Source organism: Maylandia zebra, linkage group LG18 (genome assembly GCF_041146795.1).
Source record: "Maylandia zebra isolate NMK-2024a linkage group LG18, Mzebra_GT3a, whole genome shotgun sequence".
NCBI classification, from domain to species: Eukaryota; Metazoa; Chordata; class Actinopteri; order Cichliformes; family Cichlidae; genus Maylandia; species Maylandia zebra.
This window is the reverse complement of record NC_135184.1, coordinates 16,981,320-17,001,036: the sequence shown is the minus strand read 5'-3', so window position 1 is coordinate 17,001,036 and position 19,717 is coordinate 16,981,320. Positions and strand designations below refer to the sequence as shown.

The 19,717-nt window shown below is 38.4% G+C and overlaps 1 protein-coding gene across 5 annotated transcripts; it reads right to left on the bottom strand.

Moving 5' to 3' along the window:
* Nucleotides 1-399: 399 nt before the first annotated feature.
* Nucleotides 400-18,038, bottom strand: mylk4a (myosin light chain kinase family, member 4a). Of its 5 annotated transcripts, none has more exons than XM_076876473.1 (15): nt 17,874-18,038; nt 7,104-7,241; nt 6,779-6,875; nt 6,039-6,471; nt 5,374-5,696; nt 4,514-4,619; nt 3,914-4,007; nt 3,540-3,649; nt 3,203-3,344; nt 3,023-3,093; nt 2,786-2,914; nt 2,559-2,711; nt 2,378-2,456; nt 2,140-2,194; nt 400-1,805 (listed from the first exon to the last, which is right to left on the bottom strand). In XM_076876473.1, the coding sequence occupies exons 1-14, from the start codon at nt 18,021-18,023 to the stop codon at nt 2,141-2,143; spliced, it is 2,079 nt and encodes a 692-aa protein (XP_076732588.1). In that variant the 5' UTR covers nt 18,024-18,038; the 3' UTR covers nt 400-1,805; nt 2,140. The 5 variants fall into 5 exon arrangements, with proteins under 5 accessions (XP_076732588.1, XP_023010388.1, XP_012772344.1 ...); XM_023154620.3 differs by lacking the exon at nt 17,874-18,038 and adding an exon at nt 9,511-10,326; XM_012916890.4 differs by lacking the exon at nt 17,874-18,038 and adding an exon at nt 9,511-10,326 and having other exon boundaries at nt 5,374-5,693.
* Between the last annotated feature and the right edge of the window lie 1,679 nt (nt 18,039-19,717).

The following is a 19,717-nucleotide window of genomic DNA, read 5'->3' as shown; positions in this document are numbered from 1 at the left end:
TTAAGACTCTTAGCCTGTTTTTTGTTGTCGGTACAATCCCTGATACCCTGAATCCCATTACTGCAACAGCATCGTCACCCCACACACTCAGTTTATTTTCTCAAGTGACTGTATTGCACAAACTGACCCCTTCAGATTCTCCTGATTTTGCTCCTGGAATCTGCTCTACTTTCATTCTGAGTGAAAGTGTGTGCTCCTGTGTTTCACTTATTATGTTTATTACATAAACTGAGCCAAGGTTTAAAAAAAAATAACTCTGCCAAAAATAGAATATTGCAAAGTTTATAAACACACAAAGAAAGCTATAAAGGTCTCTGTAATATTATCTTACTAAATGGATTTAGTTTTTGACAACATGCAGTATACTTAAAATTCAAAAGAAGAAAGGACAACAAACGCTTGAAGATACAATTTCAGTTTAATGAGTGTGTGCACACTTCAAAAATACATGCTAAATATGTTAGCAATCAGTGAGAACGACTTATTTTACCAGAACTACAATAATCTGGCATTTAACACGAAGGTAGATGAAAACGTAGCTCTAACTAGAGAGGCAGCAACAGGTAGACGGTGTGTCACTCTCAGTTAGTGAACCTTCACAGAAGGCGTTTCAAATAAACACTTGTTTTCTTTATTAGCGATTTTAGTGCGATGAATATGCAGAAAGAGAGGCTCTGAAGCACAAGGTACAGTTAAAAAAAACTAATGTAAATTATAACTACGTACCAAGTTCAAACTTTAGCTGCAAAGACATGCAAAAAAAAATGTATATACTTTGCTAATAAGACATATACTGTGTTGTCATGGTGTTTATTTTAAGGTGACATGTGTTGCCGACTAGTCTGTCCAGTGGAACCTCAGCAGCATTGTGTGATATTAGGTCATAAAGCGCACATACTACAGCTTGTTAAGCCAAACACACAAATTTCATTGTCTCCAATAAGCACAATGCACATCCAACAGATTCTAATTTGAATTATTAGCACCTATTTACAGCTTACCGTGTTTATAACCAAGAGGGCAGCGCACATAATTACATTTATATTACAACTGTTGCTGTAGCCTTCAAGCAGTAGCAGCTGAGGTATATTTCTAAATGCATAAAGTTGTTGTTCTCAAAAGGACAAAAAAAATCAGCAAGGAAAGGCAGTACAGTGTTTTTGGTTAGAGATAAATAAGGATGAGTCCAAGCGAGAATTTTATAGTGAAATAAAAGAGAAGAAAATGCAAATTTTTGTGCTTTCCACAAGCAAACACTATCATACAATATGTGTAATAGCAATTTGTAATAATAATAATAATAAGTATTAATATGTTTCTATTAAAACTACATCAGATTATGACTTCAGCACCATTTTGAAATGCCAAATAAAAGAATATTGCAAACCACCAGTTGAACATGTATACTTCCCCTGTCACAGTTTCAACAATAACTGAACAGTAGTAGCTTCACAATGATAGCACAGTAATCACACGTCACATAGTAATTCTACTGGATTTTTTAGTGTTATGTGATGGTCTGTTTTTTTTTTATTTACCCTGTTTTTTTGTGACATCATCACCAGTATTTAACACACAGAACTAGCTACTGTTATACCTAAACTGAGCTATTTTCCTTTATATATTTCATCAGGGTGTTGCTTACAATAACACAACACAGTGGATCACATGTCAGGAAGAGGTTTGCGGTGTAGACAGATTTTCAGTCAGTGTCATGAGTACACTGACTAAAATCTAGGTAATTTACAGGGACAGAAGGGTTGGTCCAAGTGGCCACAGGTGGAGCGTCACCTCAGTGTAGCACCCTGGAAAGAAACATTGCGATGGTTTACTGTGAGAGAACCACATCTGTATCGCAGCATCCATTCTGCTACTCCAAACAAAATTTGAGACATGCTTCCCTCTTGTGGATGATTTGAAAGCATAACTCTGACACTGAATTTTTAAGATGTCGTCCCACAGCCCAAAAAAAACACGTCGGTTCAGTTAACTCATGATTCTAAATTGGGCGTGCATGTGAGGGTGTGTTTCTCTGTGTTTGCCCTGATACACTGGCATCCTGCCCAGGGTGAGTATAAGGAGGTGTGTGCATATAAGAAGGGAACAGATTTAAATATAGAGCAATACTTTCAGACCCACCTCAGCTTTCAGTATTGGGCACACATGATGATCTCCGTGATCTGCACATAGTTTTCTGTGAAACAGACAAAAAACAATAATCACCAGTACAACGGTAAGACAGGAATAAATATCCACAACAAATGTAAAGCACAATAAGATGCATTCAAATAATTTTCTTTACTAGGTTCACATATTTTACAAATTTAAGTACTTTTCCAGCATAAAAAGCCTTTACCCTCACAAACGCATGCTTTACCTTTGTGTGAAGACGATGATGAAGAGCAGGGTCGGCAAGCCAAGGATGCCTCAGAGCCTCACATGCCCCCATCCTCCAACTAATGGGAAACACAAAATCACAATATTTGTTTTTACACACTTCATGTATTATTAGCTTTCGTAAGATCAGAGGTCAGTGTATGTGTACAAAATCCAAATACCTTTTATTTACAATCAGGAGTCTGGAGATGAAGTCTTTGGCTTCTTCTGATGTATCTACAAACTCTTGTTCCTCAAAGTTCCACTGACAGGCCAAGATGTTATTCAGAGTCTCATTGTCATCATCGCCGAGGAAGGGACACAGACCGCTCAGACTAGCAGGGAAAAGGGAACGGATGATCAGCAAAGGTTTGTGGATGTGCATGCATGCTTCTGTGTGTTTACTTACAGCATATATGTAATTACACCAAGGCTCCACATGTCTGTGTTGAATGACACAAAGTCATAGTTGATGACTTCAGGAGCGAGAAACTCTGGAGTCCCAAAATTCACTCGGAGTTTCTCCCTTGGTTTATATCTAAGTTTGAAATATGATTGAAATTCACAAAAATGACATGTTGCATGTTGTACGACCACAGCAGTTCATCCAAGTGGGAATAAAACAGAAGTAAATACCAGTACTTACATCCTGGCAAGACCAAAGTCAATGATCTTGACCTTATTTGTGATTCTGCTCACACACAGGATGTTTTCTGGCTGAAATTCAGCAACAACAAAGTATTACCATTTGACTTTTTGAATGGGATAATCCTGTTATGCAATATATCTACAAAGTAATCACTGCAAACATGTGTGACTTTGTTACCTTCAAGTCGAGATGCAGGATGGACATTTTGTGCATGTGTTGCAGGCCATCGCAGATCTGCCTGATGAACAGCACAGCATCCAACTCCATCAAAGTGTGGTTTTCATCAATAATCCTGTCAAACAGCTCGCCTCCGGCAACGCTGAAGGCAAAGACGAGCACATGAAAAGCATTAAAAGAAATTTAAAAAAGAAAAAAAAAAGGCAGGTTAGATAAAATATGTAAGCAAAGTAAGCTGCATATGAAACCAAATTAGAAAAAAGGTAAATAATAAGCTATAAGTAAACCAAAATCCCTTCTGAAATAAATAAACATGTTTTTTAATAAAGGAACGTACTATTCAAGTACAAGGATGATGTCATTTCTTGACTCATAGGCCGCATACAGCTTGATCAGGTTGGCATGGTCGAGATTATTCATGACTTGGATCTCATTCTTCACGACCTCCTACCAAAGAGACAGAAACACAGACACACGGATGCGATGAGAGGTGTCAGCTGTTCTCTGCTAGGACAGACAATGCTTCTTCTCTTCTAGGTCAAATACTTGTCACCTCGGTGACAAGTATTTCCCTCTATCTCTGTTCCAAGAGCGATCTTGTTTTGTACTAGCGAGTGTTTAAAAGTCGAAACCAGGACTCTGCTTTTTATATCATGTGATGTAGCTGTCACTGTACTTTGTAGTCGTGACAGTACATGAGAGGTGTCATACCCTTTCTTTCTGACTCCTGGCTTTGATGACTTTCGCTGCCAAAGTGAGACCGGATGAATTCTCCACACATTTGTGCACCTGGCCGAAACGACCCCTTTGAGGAGAGAAAGCAAAGACAAAAGTCAGATTTCTGTAGCTGGAGAGAAACGTGTCAGTTCCATTATCACATCAAGTCAGACGATCCAGCAGTTGGGAAAGATGGTGCTGTGATAGATGTATTTTCCCACGACGAATCAAAAACTGATCTTCCTTCATACGGGGATGTTTCTGGAGAGTCTTGTGCTTAATCTGTTATTTCATTAAATGTGAGCCAAGCTGTGTCTCCACTTTGAAGACTTGGATTAACACTTTGTGATTAGCTACCAGCTGGCACCGGGGATACAGTTTCACATGCCAGTCGGTTCTAAAGTAAAAATAACTGCCGTGACTCTGAAGTTATGAAACATCAGAAAGGCGGGGGTTGGGGGGACTTTACGCGGTTACATTTTACGGGTAATTAAAACCTGTTCTTACCATCTTTGATCTGTGATAGATCAACTTGTCGATATCTTTTACTTATTTTGCATTTCATGGAGATTTGAGGAGAAGTACAGCACTCACCCGCCCAGGATCTCCTGCCAGCTGATGGTATAGAAGTTTGTAATCAGGTTGGGCTTGGCTGACACAATGCGGTGATTAAAAGGAGCCACTGGAGGTGGAGCGGTGTCTAAAGTCGGATGGGGGCACAAGAAAAAAGATGTAATCTGTTTTAATAAGTTGAGGAATGTGAGAACATACAAGCTTCACTGATAATTAGCTACAGTGAGCCTTTGGAGAGTGTAGATAGCTGTCATAATCAAGTTAGCACATTGTGTACTAAAGTGCTATGATAATCAACAGCTACAGAGTTGCCGCTTTAATATAACAGGTTACCATTTCACTTCATTTTGTAGTATTCCATTTGTAATTATTTTTCTTTTTTTATCCTCCCTCCCCTCACCAAGAACCAGTCATACCAGATGGTCTGGCTGTACCTGCGGTTTCTTCCTGTTAAATGGGAGTTTGTCCTTCCCACTGTCGCCAAGTGCTTGCTCAGAAGTTCTTTTGATAACTGGGGTTTTATCTCTGTTATTGCAGTCTTTACCTTACAGTGTAAAGCAACTTGAGGTGACTGTGATTTGGCACTATATAAATAAACTGAACTGAATTGAATGAAGTCTGCGACTAACTATGCTCAGAGTCCCAATAAAAAGAGTGGGAACGCATATAAATGTATGTACTGATATATAAAGCTATATAAAGACTCTTTACAGATATTTGAGCAGTTCCAGTCAAGCCATTACAAAGACTTCTACTATACAGTGTACTATAAATGATACATACAGAATTTGTTGCTACCTTGAAAAAGCAAACACATTTTCAGTTTAAAAAATGTATAATGCTACAAAGATAAGTATATAATAATTTACTGGTGCTCTCACCGATAAAGTACTGCTCAGGACCATCGTCATCCTCCTTTCCTGCATCATCTTTTTCTCTCTCCTTCTCCACCTGTTGTTTCAGGTTCAGCTGGAGTTCAATTCCATCTGCCTTGAAGACACCCCAACCCTCTGACTCAGCCTTCTTCTCGTCCTTATTTTTGTTTTCTTCCTCCTCTTCCACCTTCTTTTCCAGCAGCTGGCTCTTTGGGTGTTCCTCTACAATAAAGTGTTCCTGGGTGACAAAGGACTTGGTGCTGCTGACCTGTGATATGGTGTCCTGTTCAGCCTCAGGAGATGGTGCTGCATCTTTGTGGTCATCTCTACTGAATGAAAGTCGATGTATTAGTATGTTTTTTGCATTTTTTAAAAAAAAAATTTGTTATGTTTTTGTGCATAAATTTGACCAAAAAATAGAAAAAACACAAACAAACAAAAATAATGTAATAACATATCTAACACTGTTATGAATTGTTATTGAATTAATGAAATGTTTTAGATCTTAAATATATACTATACAGTCGCAATGTGACACCATACAGGACATTCATGAAATATCATGTTTTGTTCAGCAATTTTTAACAGACACTAAAATGTTTAGTATTATAATTGTAATAATAATAAATTATTACAGATTGTTTTAGTCCTTAAATGTAATAATGGACTACCTGATTGGAGTTGCTTCCTTCTTCTTGTCAGGGGAGGTAGAAAGACCTGAGTCTTCTTCAGCTGCAGAAACACCTTTTTCCTCTTTGTCCTCTTGGACTTCAAGCTTTTCTTCTTCTTTTTGCTTCCCTAGATTCTCCACACTAGGCTTGAGCTCCTTCTCTGTAACATCCTCAGGCACCTTCTCTCCACTTTCCTCCTCACTAACTGCCTCAACATCCTCATTTTTCTCAGCAATATCCACTTGGGAGTCTTCTTGCAGGTAGTCCACCAAGCTGCTGGCAGAGGCATCGGGTTCTTGATCTTTAAGGGGCACTCCAGCTTCTAGATCCCGAAAACCAAGGGTGATCTGCTGACCTGATTTCTCAGCGTTCTCCCTGTTGAGTTTCTGAACCTCCTCAAGGAGCAAAATCTGCTTCTTCAGTGAGATATGTTCTACAAGAATACCAAAGAGAAGTTAGATTTAGTCTCTTAGGATCTGGTTAATATTCATCACTTTAAGAAGAATTAACATTTTCACTCTGAAAAATTCCACTCCGATCTTTAAACGTAGTTTCTATCCCAATTAAACGCTAGCAAGCAACAGCTACGTGTAATAACACTGTAATACAGCCACATGTTCCACTCATAGAAGGTATTTTAGAGTATTTATTTACATTTTGCTGCTGCTGTGTCTCAGATTATTTTGACTTGCAAAGAGACACTGGAGTTTGTAGAAGTAACAGTGTGTTGATCTCAGCACCTGCTGTATCTGGAGGCTTCATCTTCTTTTGTGCTTTCAGACCCTTAGGGCTCAAACGGGGTGTATCTGTCCCATCTTTGCCTTTGTGGTCTTTCAACTGTGAAATGCAAAACAGAAACTGTCAAACCAGAGACCCAGACGAGTACATTAATATGAAATGAATGCATGATCAAAGCTTTATTAGAAAATAAACAAAGCAGTTGTGTCGCCCTGGTACTATTTCTTGTCCCAGAGCGATTATAAAATACAAATGGTCTTCTTTTTTTTCGTATCTCTGGAGTGGCGATGCAAATATTTCACATGTTCTCTAAGCACATAAACGTACAAAGTTTCCACATTTGCGAGAGGTGAGGAAATGCTTTGGTCCGTGAAGCTTTATCTTGGGAGAAGACTGCAGAGTACTGGGCTCGCATGCAGGCGTTATCTCTTGTTTCCCTTTTTTCCCTTTATTAGAGGTAGTTTTCTAGTAAAAAGACAAGAAGACAATGCTTAGAAGGGTTACATGAATGCACACAGAATTGGTGGCATTTTGGTAAGTTAGATTCACACGTTAATGCACAGGATGAATCAAAAATCAAAGACATGTTGGATTTAGTGTCACATGTAAAACGCAACAAGAAGTTAATAAAACGTTGAGTAATTTGATGACAGGTGAATGAAAGATAAAATACGAAGCATTTTCTCTGTTCTCAGCACACAAATTAGCACAGTTAGTGCACATCTTTATTGCACTGGTAGAATTGCATGCCTTTGATTATTTGTGGCAGACTTGGATAGACAGGAGCAGGGCAGTGAATTTATAGCTTATCACTGGTCACACTCAGCGATGGAATGCAATGTCGACCCTGAATGGAAAATATTGCAAGTGACTGCAGGCTGTAGTTCAAATTTCTCAGCTAAGGAAACTCACTAAACACTCTCTGATCACCTTAGCATGGAAAAAAGCCTGTCTTGAACATCAGGTGTCTCACATTTGTTTTCTGTATGCTGTTGGGACATAAACAGCAGGGGAGCTATTTCAAGTGCAGCGTCTCCCCAGTGACCACGGTGATTGGAGGGTGAGGAAGTGAATGCAGATGCCGCAGTAGCCCGAATTACTTTCAAGTATGTCACACCTGTGGAGGTGGAGGAAGACGGAGCAGCCACCTGGCAAGTGCTCTGACGACAACAGAAATTCCCTGAAATGTGAGTCACGGTGAAAACATCACATTGGTATTTGGTCATTAATCATCAGGGTATAATTAAGCCATAAAATGTGACACAAACTTTTAACGGGCTTGATATCGTTGAGTCTGATTTTAACGTAACCAAGTATGGGCATATAAAACCTAAGAGTGCACCACTGCACAATGTGCACTGTTACGTAGGTATTTTTTCCAAGTATGTGATATCGTTATCATGTTACGTCAGAGCCATTTAAGTGAGTTTGCGATTTGCTTGTACGTCATACATCAAGAGAGATACAAGCTGTGTGGCGAACTGATAGGAGTGTGGTGTAAGATGTCAAGCAGCACTCAGTGACCTTTAGTGAGGTTTAACTGGATGTGAGTGGATCCTAAGTTTTCAGTTGGTGAATTGTTTTTCCTTTAAAAAAAAAGTCATATAAAAATGCATATTAGATTTTTTCTTTTTCTTCAATAAGTTCAACATTTTGAATCTTGGTAGACTTGGGGGCATTGCCTCAATGGGACTGTATTACTTCCATGAACTTGTAGCAGACTTCTGAAACACTATCTGCAGTTTAAAATAAAGACAATTACTGGAAGCTGTAATTCAAAAATACCTTGGCAGCATTGTAACAAGAACTCTCACCTAAGTTTTACATTTTATGTGCTGCAAGAAGTTTAGAAGATTGCAAGGAATCACAATGACAAAGACTTCAGACAATGACTGTTCATCAACAAAGCAATAATGGCAAAGATATGACTTGGATAGTAACACTAATAGGTCTGCACAAGAGAGCCGCAGAAATGAAATGGAAATGAAAGAAATGGACTGCATGACAGAAAAGGAAAGAAAACTCTACAGTTTGTTAACACCTGGTAAGCTGAAGGGATGCAAGACTATTTGGACCACAAACACTGTAGCCCGCATCCAAAGACAGCATTTCTAAACCAGGCCACTCGTATTTCACCGCAGACCTTGCACTGGCCCTCTCGTGCCCTGCTGGAGGTCCCCCCGCACGCTTCATGCGAAGGAGACCCTCAAGTTACACTCGGAGATCCAACATCGACACGTGTGAGTTAAACTGGGAGTTTATATATGGAATAAGTGACATACTGTCCAGTAGCTTACCCAACACTATAAAACTAGTCTTCTTGCTTACTTTACCTTTAATCAGCAGTTGGCAAGTTTGTACACGCCAAAACTCAGACACTACACCAGTCCATTATATGTGGAATTTCACACACAAGCCAAGTCGCATTTGCTGCTATGATCATTTTCATATGTCCTGCCAAGAACAACAAGATCCCAGTGAGATCTTAAAAATCAAAGTCAGCATGGAAAATACAAGACTTGATGCTCATGGTGATGCATGGGCTATGATGCCTGGGCCACCTTTATATACATCAAAACAAATGCTTGTGAATCTAAATTGGATCAGTAATAAAGGTTGTCCCCTTTTTCTCCAAAACCTCATTCATGACCAAACATCTTACAGTCCTTTTGCAGTATAGAGCAGGTGCACACTTCAGCCTATATGTGCAGTGTCTTACTTCAGCTTGTCTCACCTTGTCAGGCTTTTTCGATACAGTATCTGAAGATGATTTCCTCTTTATAGCTTGCTTCCCTTTACTGTCTTTTGACCTCGAGCCCTTCTTAGCCGTCGGGCCTTTGAGCATCAGCTCCATTATCTTCGAATGTTTCACCGTCTCCCCGATGAAGCTGATCACCTGTTGCATGCTTAGGACCAATTTTTCCATTCCTTCCAGCTTCTGAGCCTGCTGCTCGGACCGCTGGTTCACCACCGACATGATGGAGCTCATCTCCTGGCAAATCTGCCCCACCTCTCGTCCCATGACTTGGGTCTGATTCATTACCCTGGGCGGGAGATGGATCTCCTCCTTGTCGACCTTCAAATTCTCCATATCCTTCTCAATGTCGTCAATGTCGTGAGACATCCCATCTAGTCGGCTGAGGACTTTTTCCTGAATATTGATGAGCTTGTCCATCTTGCTGCTCAGTGTCTCTATGCGATTTTGGATGATATCAAAGCCTGCGTTCTCGCCATCACCCACTGCATTTATTACCAGGGAACTCATGGTTTCCAGTGATGTAAAATTCACGTTAAGACACCAACTTGAGACAAGAATAGGACCAAGAATGCCCTCAAAAATACTTCTGCAAAAATCTTAGCCAGCTCTACAGAAAATGAAATAAAATTCAGAAAAAATATTCTACATCGAAAACTGCCAGGTGACAGATCAAATAAACTATAAAGCTCAATTTGTGTTTATCTCAGTTACTACTGAGTCAGACTTCTGTTCCTCCCAAACCTTATCCCTGAGCGGCTGCTCCTCTCTTCTAGAATTGGTATCTAGAATGGAGTGAGCAGGTGTCCCTAAATGTAAACGGCCAGCCTACGTCAGCAGGGTTTAAGTGATTGGGGTGGGAGCTTGGCAATGCTTGGGACATATGAGACGTTTGAGAGTCTTTAAGTGTTAAGCCCACCACCGTCACTCGCCTGCTGGCTGTCAAAACGTTCACTGTACACATTTCTGCTTCTAAGGACAATGCTCATTAATTTGCACAATTTATCCTATTTAACTGACGGAGGTATTAACTTGTTCCAAGAGACGGATACATGTGGTTCACATTTTTGAATCAACTGCACTAAAAAAAGACAGAGAGCTGAATGTGAAGTCCATGTGTGGCTTTTTAGGCAACGCAAGAGTACGTTTGAGATCATTTCAAAAGAGAAAATGTTCCGTTCGAGTGTTTATTTGTTGTATTAAAATGTTTGTGACATCAAGGGAAGGACTGGGCTGTAAGATATTTGGCACTGATGTATGTGACTGTGCGTGTACTGTTGTGAATGAGAACCATGTTGCAATGCAGATTCCCTCCTTATCTTTTGAATGCCTAAAACTCGCATTCAGTGTCAGGGCAACCTGAAGAGGTCTGTGTTTCTTGGTTGGGTGGAGATAGATTAAAATGTTTATCCCTGACCTGAAATAAGAGATGGGTAACATGGGCGAGTTATATGATGCTTACTCACTGACAGAAACATCCACCGATAACCATCCTTAAGACAGCAAAGGATCCATTTTAACTGAGCTGCTGTAATATGACCGCAATCCAGGTTCACTATATATCAAAATAGGCATGATGTATTCTACCAACAAATCAGAGAAAAAATATAAACACAAATGCAGCCTCGCTGTCGGTCGGGTTTTTGTTTCGTTTTGTTTTTTGCCTTTCTGAGTTCATTCTGTACCCATAAGTACACGGATGCCAAAATGAAGGAAGGATCCAGCTTTGCTCAAGCTACCATGAAATTCTTTTGACAACAGAGGCACAGAGCACAAATTGAGCCACGGTGACCTTAGCCAAACTCGTTGTGACTCGAGCCAAAGTCTGACCTCACTGGTGCAAAGGACCAGGGAAGGTTCTGAACTCTGCAAAGGAAAGTGCAAGCAAGTGAAGTGGGACAAAAAGAGTTTACCTGTCGGCTTATGTTTCATGACAAGTCACCACACCGGGTTGAACATTTGTCTAATTTTTTTTTTTTTTTTTTTTTTTTGGTGTAGATACGCTATGTTGAACAAAGCCTTCACAAATCCTTCTACACCAGTGAGACCAGAGAGTGAACCGAACCACTGCTTCCCCTTGTATTTGTATTGTCTCGTGTCTCGCTAAAGCAAGACAGCTGCAGCGGGAAGACCAAGTAACTGTGACAGGGCAGAAACAGATGGAATGAAATGGACCATCAGTCACTCAGGGTAAGACACCAGTGCTCACACCTGTCTTTGAATGCCAGCAGATGACAGACAGCATGGGAATTAACAGCATGTTGTGTCAATTTAATGAGCTCGGACACTTTGCTTTCTTACAGTGTGCATGTGCATGTAACAAACACAAATATTAAAGACAAGACAGAGCAAATGATTCTGCAACATGGTGTTGTTGTCATATCAGTGGACATTAAACGCAACCTTGCAACATCCTGGCACAATCTCGGTAGATCTGTCAGTGGTCAGCGGTGGGAGGTTACGAAACCCAGCAGGAGATATAAAGAGACATTAGACTTATGACATAAAGCAAATGTCAAGTTTATATCACTTACACTTTACAGTGAAACTAATACCAAAGAAAGTAACAGCATCACGGCCAGGGCTCAAAGTCGTCTCTCACCATCTCTGCCAAGAGCGAGTATGTGTACACACAATGTGGAAGCTGTGAAATCTTTGCCCGGTCTGCTGCTGCGTGGTTAAAAGTTGTTACGTTAATGTGACAGCAAAATCACTGGGATGTTTAGCGGCATTGTGTAATGCATAAATGATGAATGCTTTATAAATTATTCAAAATAATTCTTTGTTATATTTACGGGTGCGTATCCCAGTTGAACTTGTAGTTCTCGAGTGACTTCTAGAGTGGAAAACATGTGAAGGTAAATTGATATACAGCACAGGGGACAACACCTTTAAATAGTAGAACTTAGAACTTTTGAGATCACCGTGTACCCTTTGTATCCCCAAAGGCATACGTAATAAAAGCACTAAGAAGAATCAATCTAGTTTATGCCACAATCACTTGGTTGCAACTGATGAAGCTGATTTATCACTCAGTGAATAAGTTCTTTGCCGTGTTGCAAAAAAAACCCCAGAAAACAGATGATGTTTTTGAATGTCTTATTTCTTCTACAACCATTCAAAAGCCCAAATATATTTATTTTCCCTGGTAAATTGCAGAAAAATCCTCTGCGAATTCATAATTATGAACTAACTGTGCATAGATTTTTGTCACTGACCTCATTTTTTTAAGCTTCAATAAATTGTCACATTATTTTGGTTATTTATTATACATTCAAGGGACATGCTTTTGGAAAATGAATGCTTAGAGGCATTTTTCTGCACAAATAATTGCTGAAAGACTTACATGTTGCTTCAAATTTCCGATGAAACTATGTACCCCTCATTGTCCTCACCTGTATGCATACATCCATCTACACATACTGTGTACATGCAGCATAGTATGTTTTTTTTGTTTGTCTGTTTATTCATTTAAGCTTCTGTTGACAGCAGTGGAAGAATATAAAAAATGAAAAGAAGATACAAAAATGTAAAAAAGTTTACCTAAATGCCCTACAAATGTGTTTGTTTGCTTGCTTGCTTGCTTGTTTAGACAGCATTTTTTAAAGGGTCAGTGTGTGAATATTGTGGCATGACCCTCTGCATTAGGTTATTTGTTTGGCACTGAGACAAGATTAAAAATGGGCTGCCCTTACAGAGAACACAATGTCCTGGGAAGCTCTGGGGATGTGTGCCATGGCCACCATCCAGTCACCTCTCCGTCTCCGCTCACACACCGCTCTGTCTGCCAGCTCTGGCTATACTTTCTCTTGGAAACTTGTGGACTTAAATGTGACTGGCAACCATGAAACTCAACTCCTCATGCTAATGTCTAAGAAGCCTCTTCTTTTCTCCCGCTGTCATCTCAGATTTTGTCTTGGCATGCAAACACGTTTTGCTGCTGCACTTTGACAGACTTTCTGGTTCTGTTTATATAATGTCATGAAACCACACTACACAGCGTCCTGATGATTCAATATAGTGAGACGCACACACTCCAACTTCACCCTCACCCTCTCGTTGCATACAAATATGTCTGTCTTGTTAAATGCAATTGTCACGAGGACGCATTGTGTGCACATTTCTGTATGCAAACTGAAATATGTACATATTTTGAAAGCAGCTTTTGGATCCTCCATCCAATGACCATTTAAGAAAATACAGTCATTTTTTGGGTGCTTTCACTGGTTTAATTTTTCAAATAGAAGGTGTTGTGATTTCCCATTATATTGTTAGTCATATACCACAAGGAGTGCTTCAAATAAAACCAACAAAGTGCCAGAAAACTTTCATACACGACCACCTGAGGGTCACTCCAAAAAGGAAGCTAATCCTGATAGACTCCTGTGTTATAATTTCCAACATCAGGGTAGAAATAAACATACTTACAGCTTGGTACAAAAAATATTTTCCCTTTTATAGCATATTGTCCACGCCAATGACAACTGTACAGTGGTTCCATTTCTTCCTAATTCTACAAGCTGCAAATTCTACAAGCTGGATACATTTTTTTTACATCATCTTGTAATTTTCTTATATTGTGGTGACTTCTGCCTTATAGTGCATCACATAAAGTTACAGAGATTATAAAAAATGACTGACTGAATGCTGCTTCAATGTTCCTCCACATAACATATAATCAGACAATATACATCTACAACTGTATGCAAGTCTATAAACACAATACACCCTCAAAATTTCTGTATCTCTTGAAAATAATTTATTTTTTATCTTTAAACATTGCTTTAATTCCACATTTAAACTGCTTCCATATTTCACACAAAAACTTCTTATGGTTCAATATTGTGCATCTTTAGATTTAACGTATGCCTTAAATTGTACCCATCCAATTTAAATTGCTTAAACAAAAATTCATAGGCAACGACCCATACAAAGAGAACAGTAAAATTACCTGCATACTGTCACAGTTGTTTGTTGTTGTTTTTTAATCTAAGCACTGCTCAGAATAATTTCATTCATTTGCTTCTACATAGCACAATAATCCTTATTGTAATCCTAATCCACTCCCATTAACATCAAGTGCAGTCCCACTGAGGAATATATTCCCTAAGGCACTATTATTACCAGTATGGAAATGTAAGGAGCGTTTTACACAAGAGATATCAACGTTAGTGACAGACTGCAAAGAAAGCTTGGTCAAATACGTGCCACTCTCCTAGAGTAAATGTCAGTGTGTGTCTCCTAAATGCCAAGGAATGGAAACAAGAGAGGGTGAGAAGTCTTCAGCTTGTCTCTATGGTATACTGCCACAGTATTAAAGATAACTAGAGGATGCGTGTATTTATAAGCAGCGGTGTATATAGGCAGTGTATATATTTACTCTCAGTCAGATTTCCCTCAGTATACATGAGCTTTCTTCAAAATAAAATGCCATGTAAGAGTTCTGATGGAAACAAAAACACATAGGAGACAAAGTGAACTGAACTGTTGAGCTGCAAACAACAAAAGACAAAACTGTTGAGTTGCAGAAAACATTTTTTGCTCTGATGTCAGCCCCTGAATGTACTACACTAAATCAAGGCTGCCAAAAATCACTAAGTCGCTAGATGGCAGCAAAGCCAGAATCTCCTGTCTGTTTCATCATTCAGCAGAGACACTACATTATTGTGTGTCATGCTCTGCCACTAGAGTACACTGTACCTTTACAGGTGATTCTCTAATGTGCTCCCACAAACGCCACCAGCTACAGTCCTAAATCAGTCCCAACAAACTGAATGTTGTGCAAAGAACTTTCCAACTTCTAATAAGCATAAGAGGAAGCCAAAGATTGTGCTGACATTCCCTTGTGGCAGTAACTGTTAAAACACAAGAAGAACAAAGCAAGTACTAAACTACACAAATAATCTAGCTCAACTATAAATTCTGCATTTACAAAGTTATTAATCTTCATCTGCTATTGACACTGACAGCGGATTTTTAGTTAAACTACTTACTTGTGATGTACTGTGGCATTGTATGTAACAGGATTTAGGCCAATTGGGTACATAAGTTTGTCTTGTTGTAATGAATTACAGGCAAATATAGTTTACATCTGTGGCACTTGTGTTGTCTGAAGTGTCATACAGACTTGCTGAGGCCAGACTTTCCATGAAACCTAAGGGTACAATAGAGCACAACATCATTTTCCTGTGTAGTATACAACTTGAACTGGACTTCACCTGTAGAATAAAAACTTTTATTATGCATCAGGTAATATTTATGTATTTTGATCCCAGCAGTGAATCTTTAGTCTATTCCAAGGAACTGAAGAAGACTAAGAGCAGAAGAGAGGTGATTATGTTCAAGTAAGGGGATATCTGCAGAAAACAGCGGTTCTTTTGACATAGTAAACTAAGTAAGTAAAGTTTATTTATACTTTATAGAGCTTTTCATAGACATAAAAGTCTCAATGCACTGTACAATAAAAAAAACAAAAAAAACCACACTTAATACCAATAGATACATGCAGCAAGACATAGCTGTAGGGTTAAAACACTGTATATCACTATCCAAGAATATTGATTTTAACACATACAGTGGTGTAATGTCCTTTCATTTAAATAATAATACTAATAATACTACTAACTTAAAAATCACCACTAGAAACATGAACACTCAAAAAGTGCAAACCTCCACCAAGGCAGCTCATTTTCTTTATGGTACATATATTTCATTTGTTCTTTTTAAATATACTTTGGAAATTGTACGTTTTTATTTCCGTAAAAAGAAGTGCAAAGTGCCGGCTTTTATTATTCACCCTGTGGAAACCCATTTTAATGTACTTGACATTATTTTGATTATAGTTATTGTTTATTTGTCTAACTGATTAGGCAGCTCATTCTCTTGCTCTTGACATACTTTCGTCAAAGATATAACACGTTTTGGGGCAAAATTGAAAAAAAAACAGACAGATATGACAGGTCAAATGTGACATGATATTTGGATGCAAACTATAATGTAATATTTAGAATCCCCATAAATCACTCTAATATTGCCAATATAAACATTTTTTTTAAAAGATAAAAGACATATTATGAAAGCTTGACCTAATTAAAGTTTACTTAAAGAAAACATCAGTGGTCCAAAGCAACATGACATTAAGAATCCTCATAAATCCTTCCCTATATGCCTATATGCTGTCGATATAAACAATGGAAGTAAGAAACACAATTTTAAATAGCTCTGTATAGCATTATTATCACTTTGACCTTCAGATCAATTTATTAACCTTGAAGGAGAGGTCAGAGGTCAGATGTAACATGATATCTTAAATCTTTATATGGTACTTTTTATATGTTAATGATACATACCACACATGTAGGAATCGTAGTTTATACGTTATAAGGGTTTTTTGGTCAATTTATGACTCATAAATCGTGAAGTTGACCTTGATGACTTTGGTGGATGTGCGCCAAATTTTCATAGGTTGTTAACATGCCCCCACTCGGCGACTCTTTAAAGTTTTAGCAGAATTCATTGAAAATTTCTCGAGCCATCGTGTTTACAGACAGAATGACACTCGTGCACGCACGCAAAACTGACAAAGCATAACTTCCTTAGTGGAGGGAATAATTCTATTCTGCAAGAAAAATACAGTCCTGATGTGACAGTAAACACTGTTCTGCCCTTCTTGAAGGACATAGCAATGTGGACGGTGATTACCAGGTAAGAGCTGGTATTAGATGTTGCTTTAAACGCTGCTGCTGTCACCTCTTCTTAACACAGAGTTTTTGGTAGGATTGATACTATTTGTTGTAGGCCCTTTTTAATGATTGCCAGCAAGCAAAAACACAATTAGTGTTTCAGAGTAAAAGAAAACATAACTCACAGTGCAACAGTATTGTTATATGTGTACGTAATAGGGCCATTAACATTCACTTATTAATACCTCAATAAATCAAAGATGTCTTCTTCTAATTAGATTTTAAAACAACATGGCATAGCATCTTACACAGATCCAAAAAAAAATGCAATTAAACAAATATGTTTTAGTATTCTGTGCTGTCTCATTAGGACTTATAACAACAAAATGATCCCCATGATGAAAAGACTGGATCTGAATATAATGTTTTTGTTTGCAAAGGTAGAAAGTTTTCTTTGTCCCATCTGCTAGCTCATCAAAGCATTAAGACAATCAAACTCTTCACAGAACAACTGCTGACTATTCAAATGCTTACATTGAAACCCATACAATGAAAAAATGTAAAATACTGATAACCATTGTTTAAAAACACAAAGATATTTTAGCTTTTTACGATTAACGTGTAAATATTGTCCCACATATCAGAAGGTTTTGTATGTACCTGAATGGTGAACGCTCTTTGCTGCCTCCTGTAGTAGAATAAATCATACAGGCTGTGCCAGAGGTAGGAAAGAATCAGACACATGCTGTTGACTAGCCAGATATCCCAGAATGTGACAAAGTTGTCCATGGCTTTCACTTTACCCTTCATCCTTCCCTTTCCGCCTCGCTTTGCCTATATTTAACTACAAACGGCCTTTGAAAGCTCAAGGAGGAGTCTCTCAAGTGAAGCTGATGAGCGTATACTTTCTCAGGATAAGAGCTGGCAGGACATTAATGCTACTTTACCTCCCGCAGCCTCTTTTAATTCAGCCAAGGGTCCTACTTCAATCAGCACTTGCAGCTAAAGGAAGGGCAGTGTGTCCTCATGACAAAAGAGTGACAGGTGCCAGCAAAGGGTGTCTGGGAGATAAGCTCTCTCTCACGCTGTCCAGTCACTCCAGCTGTATTAGGAATCGACCTTTTTTAAATTTTCTATATCACTTTTGTCCCATTGATCTCCACTTTAAAACTGAGAATCACAGAATGAAGAAAAACTAAATTAAATCAGCACAGCATTGACTCTGAAGAGTGAGAGAATTGTTATGGGTTTCCAGCTCGCTGTCAACACAGACCCAGTGTAAACCAATAGCCTGTGCTATGCAATTCCCACTGCAAATGTCACAAAGACTATTACATGAAGGATTAGACTCAATGATTCCAGCTGTATCAGTTTCATATATAATAATTATTAAATGACACTACAAATGAACTTCTAATCAGTACTTCATGGTGGCTCTGAAGAGCTTTAAGCTCAGCACCATATCTTCAGTATATTGTGCAATAAAGACGTGTGTGAAAGGTGTGTGAATATATATAACCACAATCCCAAGAATGTATTATCTGGCTAAGAGTGGTCAGTCACAGCTACACAGCTATGTGTAGCATGTCTGGAAACCTCCTCTGACTTGACCAGTCATTCTGCCAAACACAACACAGAGCTCACTTTTGGCTTCTGGGTGGAGGCATGTCTAAGATTGCTTCTTACAGACAAGACAGAGAAGTGTTGAGGCACATTAGTTATTGGTTTGTTTTTTGGGTTTTTTTTTTTAAATATTATTACTATTATTAATATTGTGTTTTATTTTTAATATTTGATCAACTGGAATTCCTCAATTTACTGAGGTCAGATTTAAGTTTCTTTTTCCCCCAATGTATTTCAAATGTTTTGTAAAATTATAACAAGTGTTGCTGATTATGTTATTTCTGGATACTGCTAGACATTGATCCTGAATATGAGATCTTAGAAGTTTATCATTTAAACTTATGAACTGTGAATTTTCGCAGTGGTGTATTTTTACTGATACAGTTCAATAAACATTTTCTCCATTATAGATATAAACAATTAGATAAAGATGAAGAACAGTTAAATGGGTCATTTAAAAGACATTTAACTGGAAATAAAGAAAGCACATTCAGAATTTACAATAGAGAAATTATTAGAGAATTATTTGAATAGCGAAAACTTGCTGAAAACTTAAAATGCTTGTTCCCACAGTCTTGCAAAACCACAGCCACAACTTGCATGCCTGGGGGCATACAGGTCCTCCCGACTTTTCAGAGGAATTCACACTTTCAAACAAACAGCTCCACAAGACTATATGATTAACTTCACCGAGGTTCTTTTACTTTGACATAAAGCTACTTACAAACATCCTGGCACAGATACCTTTCACCCTGAACTCTTACAAAACAATTAAAAAATAATTAGAAATAAAGAGGGATAGAGAAGCTAAAAAAACTGTGTGGTTCACCTTTTAAGTCCCAATTTTATTTTATTTTATTTTTTTATAATTAGGTTCTGAC